Source organism: Sceloporus undulatus, unplaced genomic scaffold (genome assembly GCF_019175285.1).
Source record: "Sceloporus undulatus isolate JIND9_A2432 ecotype Alabama unplaced genomic scaffold, SceUnd_v1.1 scaffold_19, whole genome shotgun sequence".
Classification (NCBI taxonomy): Eukaryota; Metazoa; Chordata; class Lepidosauria; order Squamata; family Phrynosomatidae; genus Sceloporus; species Sceloporus undulatus.
Window position 1 is genome coordinate 859371 of NW_024802941.1, and position 13860 is coordinate 873230.

Consider the following 13860-nt stretch of genomic DNA (forward strand, 5'->3'; position numbering starts at 1 on the left):
CTAATGCATTAGCATTAAGTGTGCAGAGTACAGCAATCCACATAGAATTACCTGAGTGCAATCTTTAATGAACCAAATGGCACTTGCAACTGAGTAAATATGTTATAGGAGGCATGAGCTAAGGAAACCGTCTGGAATCATGTCTTCTAGGTGTACCAGATACCACAAGGCAGTTGTTCCAAGAGCAGCTGATTTCCCTCTGACTTTGCATTTTAAAGAGGCAGAGTTTTTGGAAGGAAGAGGGACCTTGGATGAACCTTGGTGAAATATATAGGGAGGTGTGGTAGATCCTATCTGGTTCCTAAATGCAGTTTGTGTGATCAGACTGCATCATTTGGCTGGGATCCAAAGATTTTTAGGCATGCAGCATAAGCACTGCAGTTCTTCCATCTAAACTCTCAATTTTAACTTTTCAGCAAGCTGCTCTGTATACCGGCCCTACTAGCCTACCACCACACCTTTCACAACCACATTGTGACAGTAGTGCAGTGGGATGAATTAGGAAGACTGGGTGAAAAAATCCTAGAATATACAAACCTAAACCAGTTCACATGGAAGTATGTCCCAATGATTTCAGGGAGGCTTATTTCTGAAAACCTTTGCTTAGAACTGCAGCTGCCTAGAAGTGGATTGACAATTGAGGAAAGTCAAGTGCAAAAGGGCTACAGCTGAACATAAAAAGAACAAAATAAGGACTACAGGTGATTTTAAAATGGATGATGAAAACACTTAATTAGTTACAGACATGCTAGAAATAAATTATAAATCATAATGAAGAAGAAGATTAAGACTTGGAAGAGCAGCTGTGAAGGAACTAGGTAAGAGCCCCAAGGGTAAAGATCGTCCATGTCAAAGTATGTCTGATTTCTGTGAATTAATGTGAAAGCTAGACATGGAAGAAAGGTGACAGGAAAAGAATCAGTTCATTTGAAATGTGGTCTGCAGCCATGCTGGCATGAATCACAATGGGGTCGCAACAACCTCATGCACCAGGGCCTGATTCAGGCTGCTGCCACAGTTCTGAACTCGACCAGCAAAAGGAGCAGTATTTTACTACTCATTTATAGCCTGGTTCTTTGGGGAAGATGCAGGTCTGGCATGGTTTCCCTCCGCATTTGGAGTGTGCATCATCTACATCCTGAATGTGGCCAGAAACCATGTTTTTTGGCCCGTCTGTTTTGGGCTCAAATGGATTAAGTTTCAGTGGAAAAAATTACGTCCATTAACTAGAGCTTTGAGTAGTGCTTTCATTTGCCATCATTCCCTGCCTCTCCTATATACATTTGTCCATTCATGACAACAAGAATCGTTCATAGTCCAAGCACAAGATATGCCTGTGTTCTTACTTTTCTAATTTAAAAATTAGCAAGACTTTGGATATTTAAACTATCTTATGATTCATAGTATCTACTCATTTGTTGTTTCAAATTATATTCATTATTTTGTTAAATATGATTAGTTTTTCCATGAATGTTTCAGAATATTTTGGAGCACTGAAAAATCAAAGACTAAAGGACCAACAATTCTTTTCCCCGCTGTTTCAAGAGCCAGTACCATATCTGCATTCAGTAGCTACAATTGTTTCTTTTCTTCCTAGAAGCTGTCCAGGGACTGAAAGAAGATGTTTTGGGGACCAGGATCAGTTTAAGGACCAATAGTGCTTTTGTAGCACTATGTTATACCACCAGTCCATTTATTACACCACACTTACTTTTTGAAGCACATTTCTACAGTAGTGAATTCCTCTGTGTTCCACAGGGTTTATTTCTGGTAAATATGTACTGAATGGAAACCTTAAGCTTCTTAAACAATTATTAATTCTCCCTAGCATTTGAAGTGGATAAGGATCTCCCAATAGAGAATTCTCAAATGCTTAGCAAACGACAATTCCTAGGATTGTTGGGAAATGGTATCCATGATAACTGACAAGCTACAAAACTGGCAGAAATTTTATAATATAATAAAAATAAATAATAAAAATTTTATTTGTATACTGCCCTTCCAATGATAAGGACAGTGAACAACATATTAATAATACACATACAAATACATCATAATACATATTAAAATACAACCATATTAAAATTAAAATTAAAACCCCCATCAGCCAGCTACCATAGCCATCGAAGGGGGGGAAGGCTAGCTGGAGCTTAATTCGGGGAATGCTGATCAAAATAGGAAGGTTTTTAGCTCCCTCCTAAACTGGGCCAGGGAGGTGGCCGAGCGGAGCTCTATGGGCAGCGTATTCCAGAGGGCCGGGGAGACGATGGAATACGACCTCCTATAATGTAGATAAAGTATTCTGTAGGAGCCCTGGTGGCACAGTGGTTAAATGCCAGTACTGCAGCCACTCACTCAAAACCATAAGGTTGTGAGTGAGTTCAATACTAGCCAAGGGCTCAAGCTTCACTCAGGCTTGCATCCTTCCGCGGTCACTAAAATGAGTATCCAGCTTGTTGGGAGCAACTAGCTTACAGTTGTAAACCACTTAGACACTGCTAGTTCAGTATGAAACGGTATATAAATGAAGCTGTTGTTTGTTTTGTAAACATAAAATCTCCTTAAAACTGTAGAACAAATACACATACCAACACAGAGAGCATCTCTTCAGGCATAAACAAAGTATTGCACAATTTTGTGAACTTTATCTAATATCCATATAGCACCCTAAGTCTATAAATAAGTACAAGTATTCTATAAATGAACAATATTTGAAGGCTTACCTGTTACGTCCTGAATCTCGAAATCCTTTGGCAAATGGATTTCTATCAATCTTGAGTCGAGTGATCTATAAGGATAACACAGCATGTTCAGGTAGCAGCCTCAGAGGTATTAAACATGTGCGCCTTCAAACCATTCATAGCTGCATCAATCTGTGGATACAGACTCAGCATCCATATAGTTTCTTTCAACTCCACTAGGTAGCTAAGAAACAAATTCTACACCCAGCTGGAAGCATGGCTCTAGCAGTGGAATTCAGGCAACTGTGGATAAAACTATTAAAATCAGTGGTGGAAAATGTAAAAATAAAAAGAATAAAAGCAGTGTTGTTTATTATGCATGGCTTTTTCCTCCTGAAGGTAGAGCCCATTTCATCCCTATAAGGTCAAGCATATGATTAAAACTCTTGAATTCCTGATGTAAAAGACATAACAAGTGAAAATGCCACTGCAGTATAATCATTCATCTTTGGCAAAGACATGGCAGGAAAACACTGCATATTAAAGAGGCCACTGTTGAGTGATCAAAGGTATTGGATGCAACCTACTAGAAGATTAAATTATGTTTAAATCAATGGAACTAAAGTAGATAGTTAAATGTGGGGGGACTAAAGTAATTTTAATATTATATCTTCACTGTTGATATTTGTTTTTTTGTTTGTTTGTTTAATATTTACTAGAGTGTTGTTATTAGTATGTGCTTTCAATTCATTTCTCACTTATGGTGACCCTAAGGCAAACCTATCATGGGGTTTTTATGGCAGAAATTATTCAGAGTGAGTTTGCCATTACTTTCCTCTGAAGCTGAGAGTATGTTTCCTGTCCATGGCAGTAGGTTTCCATAGCTAAGCGGGGATTCAAGCCCTAATCTCCTAGTCCTAGTCAACACTCAAACCACTGTACTACACACTGGCTCTAGATTGTGCCTAGTACATACTGGATATTCACTGTTGATCTAGAAGACTGTGGACATCACAGGTCACTTGTTTGTGACAGAAATGGACAGATTTGGGTGAAGACAGTGGTAATGTAAGAACACTCACAGTCCACTCCTCCACTACTAAACTTTCACACACCCATACTAATGCATTGAATGGTTCTTCTCTGTGGATGTTTCAGGCTGTCAGCTACCTCCTTCTATTGCCTTCTTCAGCTAGAGATTTAACAGAACATCAGCAAGCTGGAAGGTAAGGTTTGGTGTGCCTAATCTTATCTCTCTATGCAGGGCAGCAAAGTAGGGAGGGGATTCACCATCTCAGAAACCTAAAGTTTGTAAAGAAACCTAAAGTATGTAGAGAAAAAGAGGAAAAAAACTCTTTGATAAGGAGAGGTGCCTGATTATGGTGTTTTCTGAAATGCTTAATAAATACAGAATGAAAAAAGACAATGGCTGTGAGTCTACTTCAGAGTTGCATAGTCTGAATCTCCACACATGGAGTTATGCATTAAGTGTGCTATCAAAATCTTATGTTGAATGATAATATTGTACAACTGAACACACAGCGAAATCCACATGCACATCCAGATGCCGTTCACATGGTGCTACATGCACAAATCCACTTGCAGAACCTTGAACTGATTGAAGACATTCTACACCAGACCAAAACATTCAATTGCTTCTGTAGGGGAACTTCCTATGTGCACCAACAGTTATAGCCCTTATATTACACATCCTCTTTTTTCACTGTTTGAAGTGGTACATGTGATAACATTAACCGATCACAACTGGACAATATAGGTCAGGATTCAAAGAAATACACAAATTACTTTGGGAGCACTCAAGATCTTAAAATGGCCAGAAGGAACTTTTGGGTTTTATTCCACAGTCAGCTACTGCAAACTGCTTCTGGAAATCCACTGTTTCAAAACCATCTTGCCATCTGTTATCTAGGGCTCATGTTCAAGAAATACAATCCCAAAGCCCTCTTTGGCATGCAGAATTAACTTAGTTGCTCATTGGATCCTGGCCAGAAATATGGTAGTTATGATGATACATTTTTCTCCGTGGTCATTTATATTGCAATTCTATCTACAACTTATTTGAGAGTTAATCTCACTCTACTCAATGGGGTCTACTTCTGAGAGGACATGTATAGGATTACCTTGCACATTGTTTTAATTTCAGAAGAATTTAATGACAAGATAGCAAAATCACACATGTACATTTCACACCATTCCAAAATATCAGTACTACATAATTTCCAGTATATCAAATGAAATCACAATGATCATATGCTTTGGAAAACTGTAGACATTTTAAATTTTTAAACTGACTGTATGAAGTTAGATATGCTGATTAATAACTACTCCTATATATCTCTCTTAACTGCTATTTCTCCTTGGCAGTGGTGTCACTCGGGTTGGTGTCACCCGGTGCAGTAACTCATGGTGTCACACCCCCATTGACCTCCCTCCCATACTACATACAGAATCCTTTGTAATGTTTTGTACTGATTTTATTGATCATAATTCCTGTATATTATTGAATGTAATGGTAATACAGTCAGCCCTCCTTATCTAATGATCTTTTATCCACAGATTGAAGCATCCATGGCTTGAAAATATTCCAAAAAAGTATAAATTCCATATAACAAACCTTGATTGTTCCATTTTATATAAGGGACACCATTTTATTATGCCATTGTATTTAATAGGACTCGAGCATCCACAGTTTTTGTTATCCATGGGGGGTCCTGGAATTAAACCTCAGGGGATAACAAGGGCCCACTGTAGTTGTAACAGAAGCACCTAACAAAATTTAAATTATACCCATAAATTACAATATCATATGCACAGCCAAAATTCATTTACATATCAATATATATAGTTTCGTGTGGTTGAAGAGAAAATTTGGTAAAATGTGATGTTTTTTAGGAGTTTTTTTAAAAATTAAATTTTAAAATTTTAAAAATTGGCCTCTCCTTTCTCCTTCCACTAAGCCTTACCACACTCTCTCCATCTCTTCTTCATTTTAAGGGGACACAGGCAAAAACTACAGCCCATTTCTGCCCAAAGGCAGATGTTTGAGGAGCAGTAGTGTCACCTCTCTTAGGGTGTCACCTGATGTGTCACCTCCTGCACCCCCCTAGTGATGCCATTGCTCCATGGATAAAAGACAGATAATATCATTTAACTGACAGAACACTGAAAAAAATGCTGAGAACTCCTAAGATATATAAAAAGTACTGTAGTGTATTATTACAATTACATTATTACTACAAAATATCAAACTATTTAAAGAGCATTAAAAGAAAGGAAATGAAGTTAAATTTTGAACTAAGGAGCTGTACAGATGGGCAGTAGGATCCCACCCCCTTTTGCCCTGGATCGATGCTGCAGCAGCTGCACTCAATGGACCAATTCACTCCCACTAGGGAGCAAAACGAAGCTGCTCCAAGCAGCTTCCTGGAAGGGGCAGCACGATATTATGATGCTACTTCTGCGCAGCGCTGTTTAGGCGCTGCACATGACATGCATCATCATGGTCTGTGCCATGTGTATGGCCGTGCGCCAAGATGGCACTCAGGCAGTGCAGTGAGGCCCTTACCACGTGCACAGGCCAGCACAAAGTGCCGGTCTGTACAGCCTCTAAGGATTTGTAGCTTGGTGAGGCACCTGAGCTATTTGATAGGGAAGGCTAAATAGCTCACAAAACTACAAATCCCAGAATTCCATAGCATTAAATCGTGGCAGTTAAAGTGGTTTCAGTTCTGCAGTTTAGATGCAGCCTGAGATGCACATCATCTTCTGATGTAAAACCCAAGCAGACCCACGAATCACAATGCCCAATTTGGTATCATTTTGGTTATCATGGAAAATTAGTTGATGAACACCTAGAATTGCCTGTCTTGACAGACTGCCACATATAAATGGTCTGCAAGCCTCTATCTAATTTGAGCAGGAAACCACCAACAGTTTGGGACTTCATTATCCACTCCACCAATACTGAATTCTTTAACTGTTTTCTTTCTTCCAAAATGGCCTCCTGACATCTCACTTACTCTTTCTCACATTGTTTTACATTATGCCATATTTGCCTCATTCAGAAAAAAACACCATCATATGACTTAATCCATCAAGATCTTTATGCTAAATCTGGCATACAAGGAATGAGTTCACATCTACAATGTTTTGCATGATTCCATAAAGCATGGTTTATAACGCTATGGACAATAAATTATGGTTTATAAAGCTATGGACAATAATTCAAATGCAGTCTATGTAAGAAAGGAGAGATGTAGTAGTGATGGGTGACTTCAACTATCCTGATATTTGCTGGAAGTCAAACTCAGCCAAATCCTCAAGGTCTAGTAAATTCCTCACTTGTCTTGAAGACAATTTCATTGTCCAAAAGGTGGAAGAGGCAACAAGGGAATCAGCAATTTTAGATTTGATCCTAACCAACAGGGATGACCTGGTTAATGAAGTACAAGTGGTGGGATCCTTAGATGAGAGTGACCATATTCTCCTAGAGTTTGGAAAGGAGAAGCCAAGCATAGTCAGACACGCATTCTAGACTTTAGGAAAGCTGATTTTAGTAAACTTAGAGAAATACTGGGGGTGATCCCGTTCTGGAATACTAAAAGAGAAGGGAGTTCACAACGGATGAGACTTTCTCAAAAGGGAGATACTGAAGGCACAATTTCAAACAGTTCCAATGAAGAAGAAAAATGAGAGGTGTCTCAAGAAACCAGGAAGGATGACTAAGGAACTTTCAACTGAGCTAACTTTTAAATGGAACATGTATAAGAAATGGAAAAGGGGGGAAATCACCAAAGAGGAATTCAAACAAATAGAAAGCACATGTAGGGGTAAAGTCAGAAAAGCTAAAGCACAGAATGAACTCAGGATTACTAGAGAGGTTAAGAATAATAAAAAGGGCTTTTTTTGGATATGTCCGCAGCAAAAGGAAGAAGAAGGAAACGGTAGGGCCACTGCGTGGAGAAGATGGCAAAATGCTAACAGAAGACAGAAAAGGCAGAATTATTCAACACCTTCTTTGCTTCAGTCTTCTCAGAAAAGGCAAAGGGTGCTCAACCTGAGGATAATGGAGCAGAGGACAGAACAGGGGAATTTCAGCACAGAATAAATAAAGAGATAGTACAGGAATATCTGGTTAATCTAAACAAATATAAATCTCCAGGACCAAACGAACTCCATGCAAAGGTATTAAAAGAACTGGCAAATGTAATATCAGAGCCATTGGCAATAATCTTTGAAAACTCCAGGAGAACAGGAGAAGTCCCAGCAGACTGGAGGAGGGTAAATGTTGTCCCCATCTTCAAAAAGGGGAAGAAAGAGGATCCCAACAATTATCGTCCAGTTAGTTGACATCAAAATCAGGAAAGATTGTGGAGCAGATCATTAAACAGAGAGTCTGTGAACATCTAGATGGCAATTCCATAATCACAAAAAGTCAACATGGGTTTCAGAGAAACAAGTCATGCCAGACAAATCTGATCTCCTTCTTTGATAAAATTACCAGCTTGGTAGATGAAGGGAATGCTATGGATATCGTATATCTTGATTTCAGTAAGGCCTTTCACAGGGTTCCCCATGACAGTCTTGCAAACAAGCTTGTAAAATGTGGGCTAGACAAAGTAACTGTTACATGGATTTGTAATTGGTTGACCGCCCGAATCCAAAGGGTGCTCAACAATGGCTCCTTTTCAGCCTGGAGAGAAGTGACCAGTGGGGTCCCACAGGGCGCTGTCCTGAGCCCAGTACTATTCAACATCTTTATCAATGACTTGGATGTCAGAATTGGGGGCATACCCATCAAATTTGCAGATGACATCAAATTAGGAGGAGTAGCAAATACTCCAGAGGACAGGATCAAAATTCCAAATGACCTGAATAGACTAGAAAGCTGGGCCAAAGCTAACAAAATGAAATTCAATAGGGAGAAATGTAAAGTACTGCACTTAGGGCGGAAAAATGAAATGCACAGATCTAGAATGGGGGACACCTGGCTGAATGAAACTATGAGTGAAAGGGATCTAGGAGTCCAAGTAGACCACAAGTTGAACATGAATAAACAATGCCATGAGGCAGCTAAAAAGGCCAATGCAATTTTAGGCTGCATCAATAAAAGTATAGTGTCTAGATCAAGAGAAGTACTAGTGCCACTGTAATCTGCTTTGGTCAGGCCCCACCTGGAACATTGTGTCCAGCTCTGGGCACCACAATTCAAAAAGGACATTGAAAAACTGGAGTATGTTCAAAGGAGGCTGACTAAAACGGTGAAGGGTCTGGAAACCATGCCCTACGAGGAACGACTTAGGGAGCTGGGGATGTTTAGCCTGGAGAAGAGAGGGTTAAGAGGTGATATGATAGCCCTGTTTAAATATTTGAAGGGATGTCATATTGAGGAGGGAATAAGCTTGTTTTCTGCTGCTCCAGAGACTAGAACATGGAGCAATGGATGCAAGCTGCAGGAAAAGAGATTCCACCTCAACATTAGGGGAACTTCCTGACAGTAAGAGCTGTTTGACAGTGGAACACACTCCTTCCTTGGAGTGTAGTGGAGTCTCCTTCCTTGGATTTCTTTAAACAGAGGCTGGATGGCCATCTGTTGGGGATGCTTTGCTTGAGAGTTTCTGTATGGCAGAATGGGGTTGGACTGGATGGCCCTCGTGGTCTCTTCCAACTCTATGATTCTACGATTCTATGAAAATAGAGTAGGCCATTATGGCTAAAATTGATCAAGAACTCTGCTAAACTGAAAAGAACACTGCAGAAGAGGAACTCTTAATGGATTGGGGCCACATCCTCCCCTTGTCTCACTTCCTATTGACAATTTAGCCTCTAAGAAGAAGAAACCACAATATACGATGTGCCTGGCTTCCCAGTCTCAAGTAAATATAGATGTAGCTCTGCAACAGTAGCAATATAATCTATTCAGTAATTTAATGGGCATTAGATTACTTCCCTTTTACATAGTATCATGACCAGTGTATTTACCTGGAATATTTCTTCTCTTCTGTTCATTTTGAATTTGGGGAAAATATGATTAATTGGATGAGCAATAAAAAAAATTAAAACAAAATAAAAATTACCTGTTGGTTTTGGTACGCTGTAACAGTTGTGAAAACAGTTTCAGGAAAGGAGAAGGCCTTCACTCCTTCTCCTGAAGGAATTGGTTTGACAGAAGAAAGATCATCCCCACAGTCTTTCCGAATAACATGCACACGTGGTTGGTATTTGTGCATAGAATGAAGAATAATCTACATCAAAGAGAGACAGAAAAAAGAGACAAACAAAACTAGCTTTCTCCTTGTTTCTTCTATATCAGCATTTTCAATATATTGAAATGTTGCTATGTTGCTTCATTTTATTTTTAGGGCATGCCAAATGTACTGCAATGCATCTGAAAACTGGCTAGGTTTCAGCTCAGTTAAGTGCCCCAGAGGGAGAGTTTTGCAACCATGTTAAGGCAGTAAGCATAGTCTAAAGGGGGATTGGGTAGCTGGATTCTCTCCAAATCTCTGAATATTTTCAGAAGAACTCTGGAATACTCTTTGCTGAATGATGAAGAAATTAAAAAAAAAAAAACAACCACTGGCCAGCATACAAATAACTAGAAGAAATATTTGTTTATTTCAAATTTTTTGCCTCAAAAATATACATTTTTACAAACCCACTAAAACATCCCCAGCATCTTTGATGAAAATGTTACCTATCAACTCAAGACACAGCAAAGATAATGGTGTTCAAATATCATACTACTACATTACCCTAAGCATCCCCCACATCCCCCCTAAGCATACCCCCATCAGATGCTAAGCAATGTTAGGTCAGGTTCATATTTGGATGAGAGGATGGCAGGCATAGAAATGAATCCTGCCTAAAACCCCAGAAAGCTACAGCCAAACAGAGTTTAAAATACTGGACTATGAACCAAGGCTATAAGGCAGTTGCTTCTGTCCTTTCATTGAAATGCTTACTGTTGAACCATAAAGGTATGTAGCCTCCCTGGTCCTAAAAAATCTTTGCACCAAGACAATATAATTTTAGCCATGGGCTGATGGTTCCTATAATGTATTGATCCCAGGTCTGGACATATGCTTTTTCTTCACCAGTAGAACAGCTGCCATATCCAGTATGCCAAGGTGGAAACCACATGAGTCCTATCTCTGGAGTGTGTGCTCAGCCAAATAAGGGGAGTTGAAACACAACCCATAAAAACTTCCCTAACATCTTTGGATACAATGTTATCACCCCAAAAGCCCAAACATTGCAAAAATGATGCTCTCATGCATCTCAAAAATAGAGAAGCTACCCACACTATGTTCCATCAATACATAATCACAATACCAACCAATCACCCCGAACACTAAAGGCAGGCAACCTGGGTGCACCGATACACTGTATGGGTGGTGTATCACTTGTGTGACTGTGTGGTCAGTCACACAGGGCATCCAAAGGGATGCAGAGGGAGGTAATTGGGTGGGCAGAGGGAGGTAGTTGTCAGTCTTGGGTGGTGTGTTCATGCAATGAGGCGCATGCATGGTGTGGAGACAAAACAAAACCAAAAAAAGTAAAAGATGCAACTTGATGCTGCATGGTGTGGACTGCCCATGGCTGTTTGGCTGTCAAGACAGTGGGATTTCCAACCAATTTGGGGAAACCTGGTGTCACACAGCTTTTTTCATGTTCATCTGCTCACCCGCTATGTCTTTAAATTTTCCTGAATAGACACCTGGCCACCAAAGAGAAAAAGTAATGTACTGATCCTGTCTGCTGTTTTGCTTGTTTATTGTTGGTTGTCTGTTTATATACTGTTTTAAATTGTCATTTATTTTAATATGTTTTATATTGTACATCGTTTAATTCTATTTTAATGGGGGGGTTGGGGGGATATGATATGTATACTTTTAACGTTGTAAGCCACCCAGGTTGCCTGAGTGCAGAAGGGCAGAATATAAATAAATTTTATTATTATTATCATTATTATTATTATTATTATTATTATTATTATTAAATTCTAACCCCGTAGTCGTCACTAGCTTGTCTTCTAAGAAATGTGTGGTTTGTGAGGATATGTCCTCCATGGTAGCCATTTTGTGAGAGAGCCCAGTAAGATTTCTGAAAATTCCAAATGTGTCCATAAACTCAAAAAGTTTGGCAATGGCTGCCTTTTACCACGGACAATTAAGAACTTTTATTTATATATGTGGAGTCATCTACACATACAAACTGGTGATGAATACAGGCTGAAGAGAATAAAATGGCCAAAACAAAAAAAGGTTAATGATGCTGTTCAAAACTGAAAGCACAAAGAGAGATGGAAAAAGGGAACAGTTTATGTTGAGACAGTACACAGCAGTGCTTTTATTTAACCTAAAGAGGAGGAAATATTCCCAATGGATCTCTGATGTCTCCTCTCGCTTCTCCGCTTTAAAACTGAAACTGGGGAAACCTGTGAAGCATGCATATAAATATTTTTATAATGCTACATTAATCATGATTTTCAAGTATTCCTGGATAAATTTTCACATTCATTTTTACATTGCATATGAATTTGCTTTTAATAGCTCAAAATCAAAATGTAACTATTGCTTTTGGAAGACTATGAAGATATATAAAAGAAGGTTTCATGGCCACTAGCCGATTGAAAATGTAATTAAAGGGAGGAAATTTTTTAATTTCCTGTTTCATTATTGGCCACAGAATATTAAATTCAACATTGCATGTCATCCTTTCTCCACCCTCCCTTTTTTTGGCATCAAACAGTATGCCAAATACCATAAAACTAATTGTCCAAATAAAAGGATGAGCTTTATATTTGAACAATATAAAGTCTTGGCTAGCTGGAATGCTTTTATATGAATTCACTTCACACTGGGGGACATAACACTGTTTTGGATAAGCAGCTTTCTGGATACTTGAACTTTCACTAGACTGAAGTCATACTTTGACAATTACATCAGATGCTCATCAGAAATCATGCTTAGATAATCTTCCCCCAGAATGTAGTTTCCCAATGTCTGCACCCTAATACAGAGAAAGATGCCAGAAAATGTTCCACTGAATTAAACCTTTAAATAACATTTCTTGCATCTCTGATCTTTTTGCTTTGGTTTGTTGCAAATGGCACTAAAAAAAGAAGAAATTACAATCCTGGACACACTGGCCCCAATCCAGTGCTTCTGTGTGTTTTGCACTCTATAAACAAACAAAAAATAACTCCAGTTTACTTTTTCCAGAGGCTCATTCACAACACACTGCAAACTGCTTTTTTAAATGGGAAATTATTATTGTTTCTATAGACTTACTACCAGTTTTCCTGAATGACCATCAACAGGTGATTGCTTTCCATAAACAATATGAGGTCCAAATTACTATACATACATACATACATACATACATACATACATGAGAAAAACAAAAAAGTATTCCTGAACACATGAAGAATCATAATTAACCTTTGATGACTGGAACAGAATCTACATTTTTAAAACTGGGCTTTCAACCCTCTTTCTCACTGGCTGATTGGGTAACCTGTTACAATAAATAAATAATGTGTGATATGGTACTGAGGATGGTAGAGGAGTGAAGGAGCCAACAGATGGTGATAAAGAGGGTGGCATTCTTTCCTTCAGCCAAATGAGCACTGCTTGGTCGTTGCTTGCACACTCTTAATTCTTACTGATTTGATTGAAAATATGCATTATGTTAAGAATTATTAAGGATTTACATACTATAAAATTAATGCTGTACTTCATAATTATAAAACAGTTTGAATACTCCCTCATATAGCACTACTTTTAACATTCATCTCTCCATTTGTATAAGAAACATTTGACCCCGTGATTGATTCTACATGTGTAATAATTCAGCGATCACAAAATACTTTTTCATTCTGTCATAATGGCCAAAGAATAAAAATATATACTGTGGAACCATCATTTCTCTGCTTTATATTTCTGGTAACAATAAAGAACATTCTTTGCAATCTCTCCAATTTTAGAAAGATGAATTTCTTATACAATCTTTTGTCTCCAAAACCTATATTCCAATTTTCAAGGCACATTTTAAGTCTGAATCAGTTCAATGTGTATTTTTGAATTGTTCTAGGAGAAAACTACTTGGTTCTCCTCCAAACTGAAGTACTCATTAAAGTGGAGTGCTCAATTCC

General features: G+C 38.6%; 1 protein-coding gene across 1 annotated transcript in view; it reads right to left on the minus strand.

The window, feature by feature from the left end:
• Positions 1–13860, minus strand: part of LOC121917464 (T-box transcription factor TBX18-like) — a 46472-nt gene that overhangs the window by 10970 nt on the left and 21642 nt on the right. Inside the window, exons 5-6 of the mRNA XM_042443458.1 lie at positions 9779–9946; positions 2724–2788 (exon numbers count right to left, since the gene is read on the minus strand). Coding sequence (XP_042299392.1) covers positions 2724–2788; positions 9779–9946 — 233 coding nt within the window. The remainder of the gene's footprint in view (positions 1–2723; positions 2789–9778; positions 9947–13860) is intronic.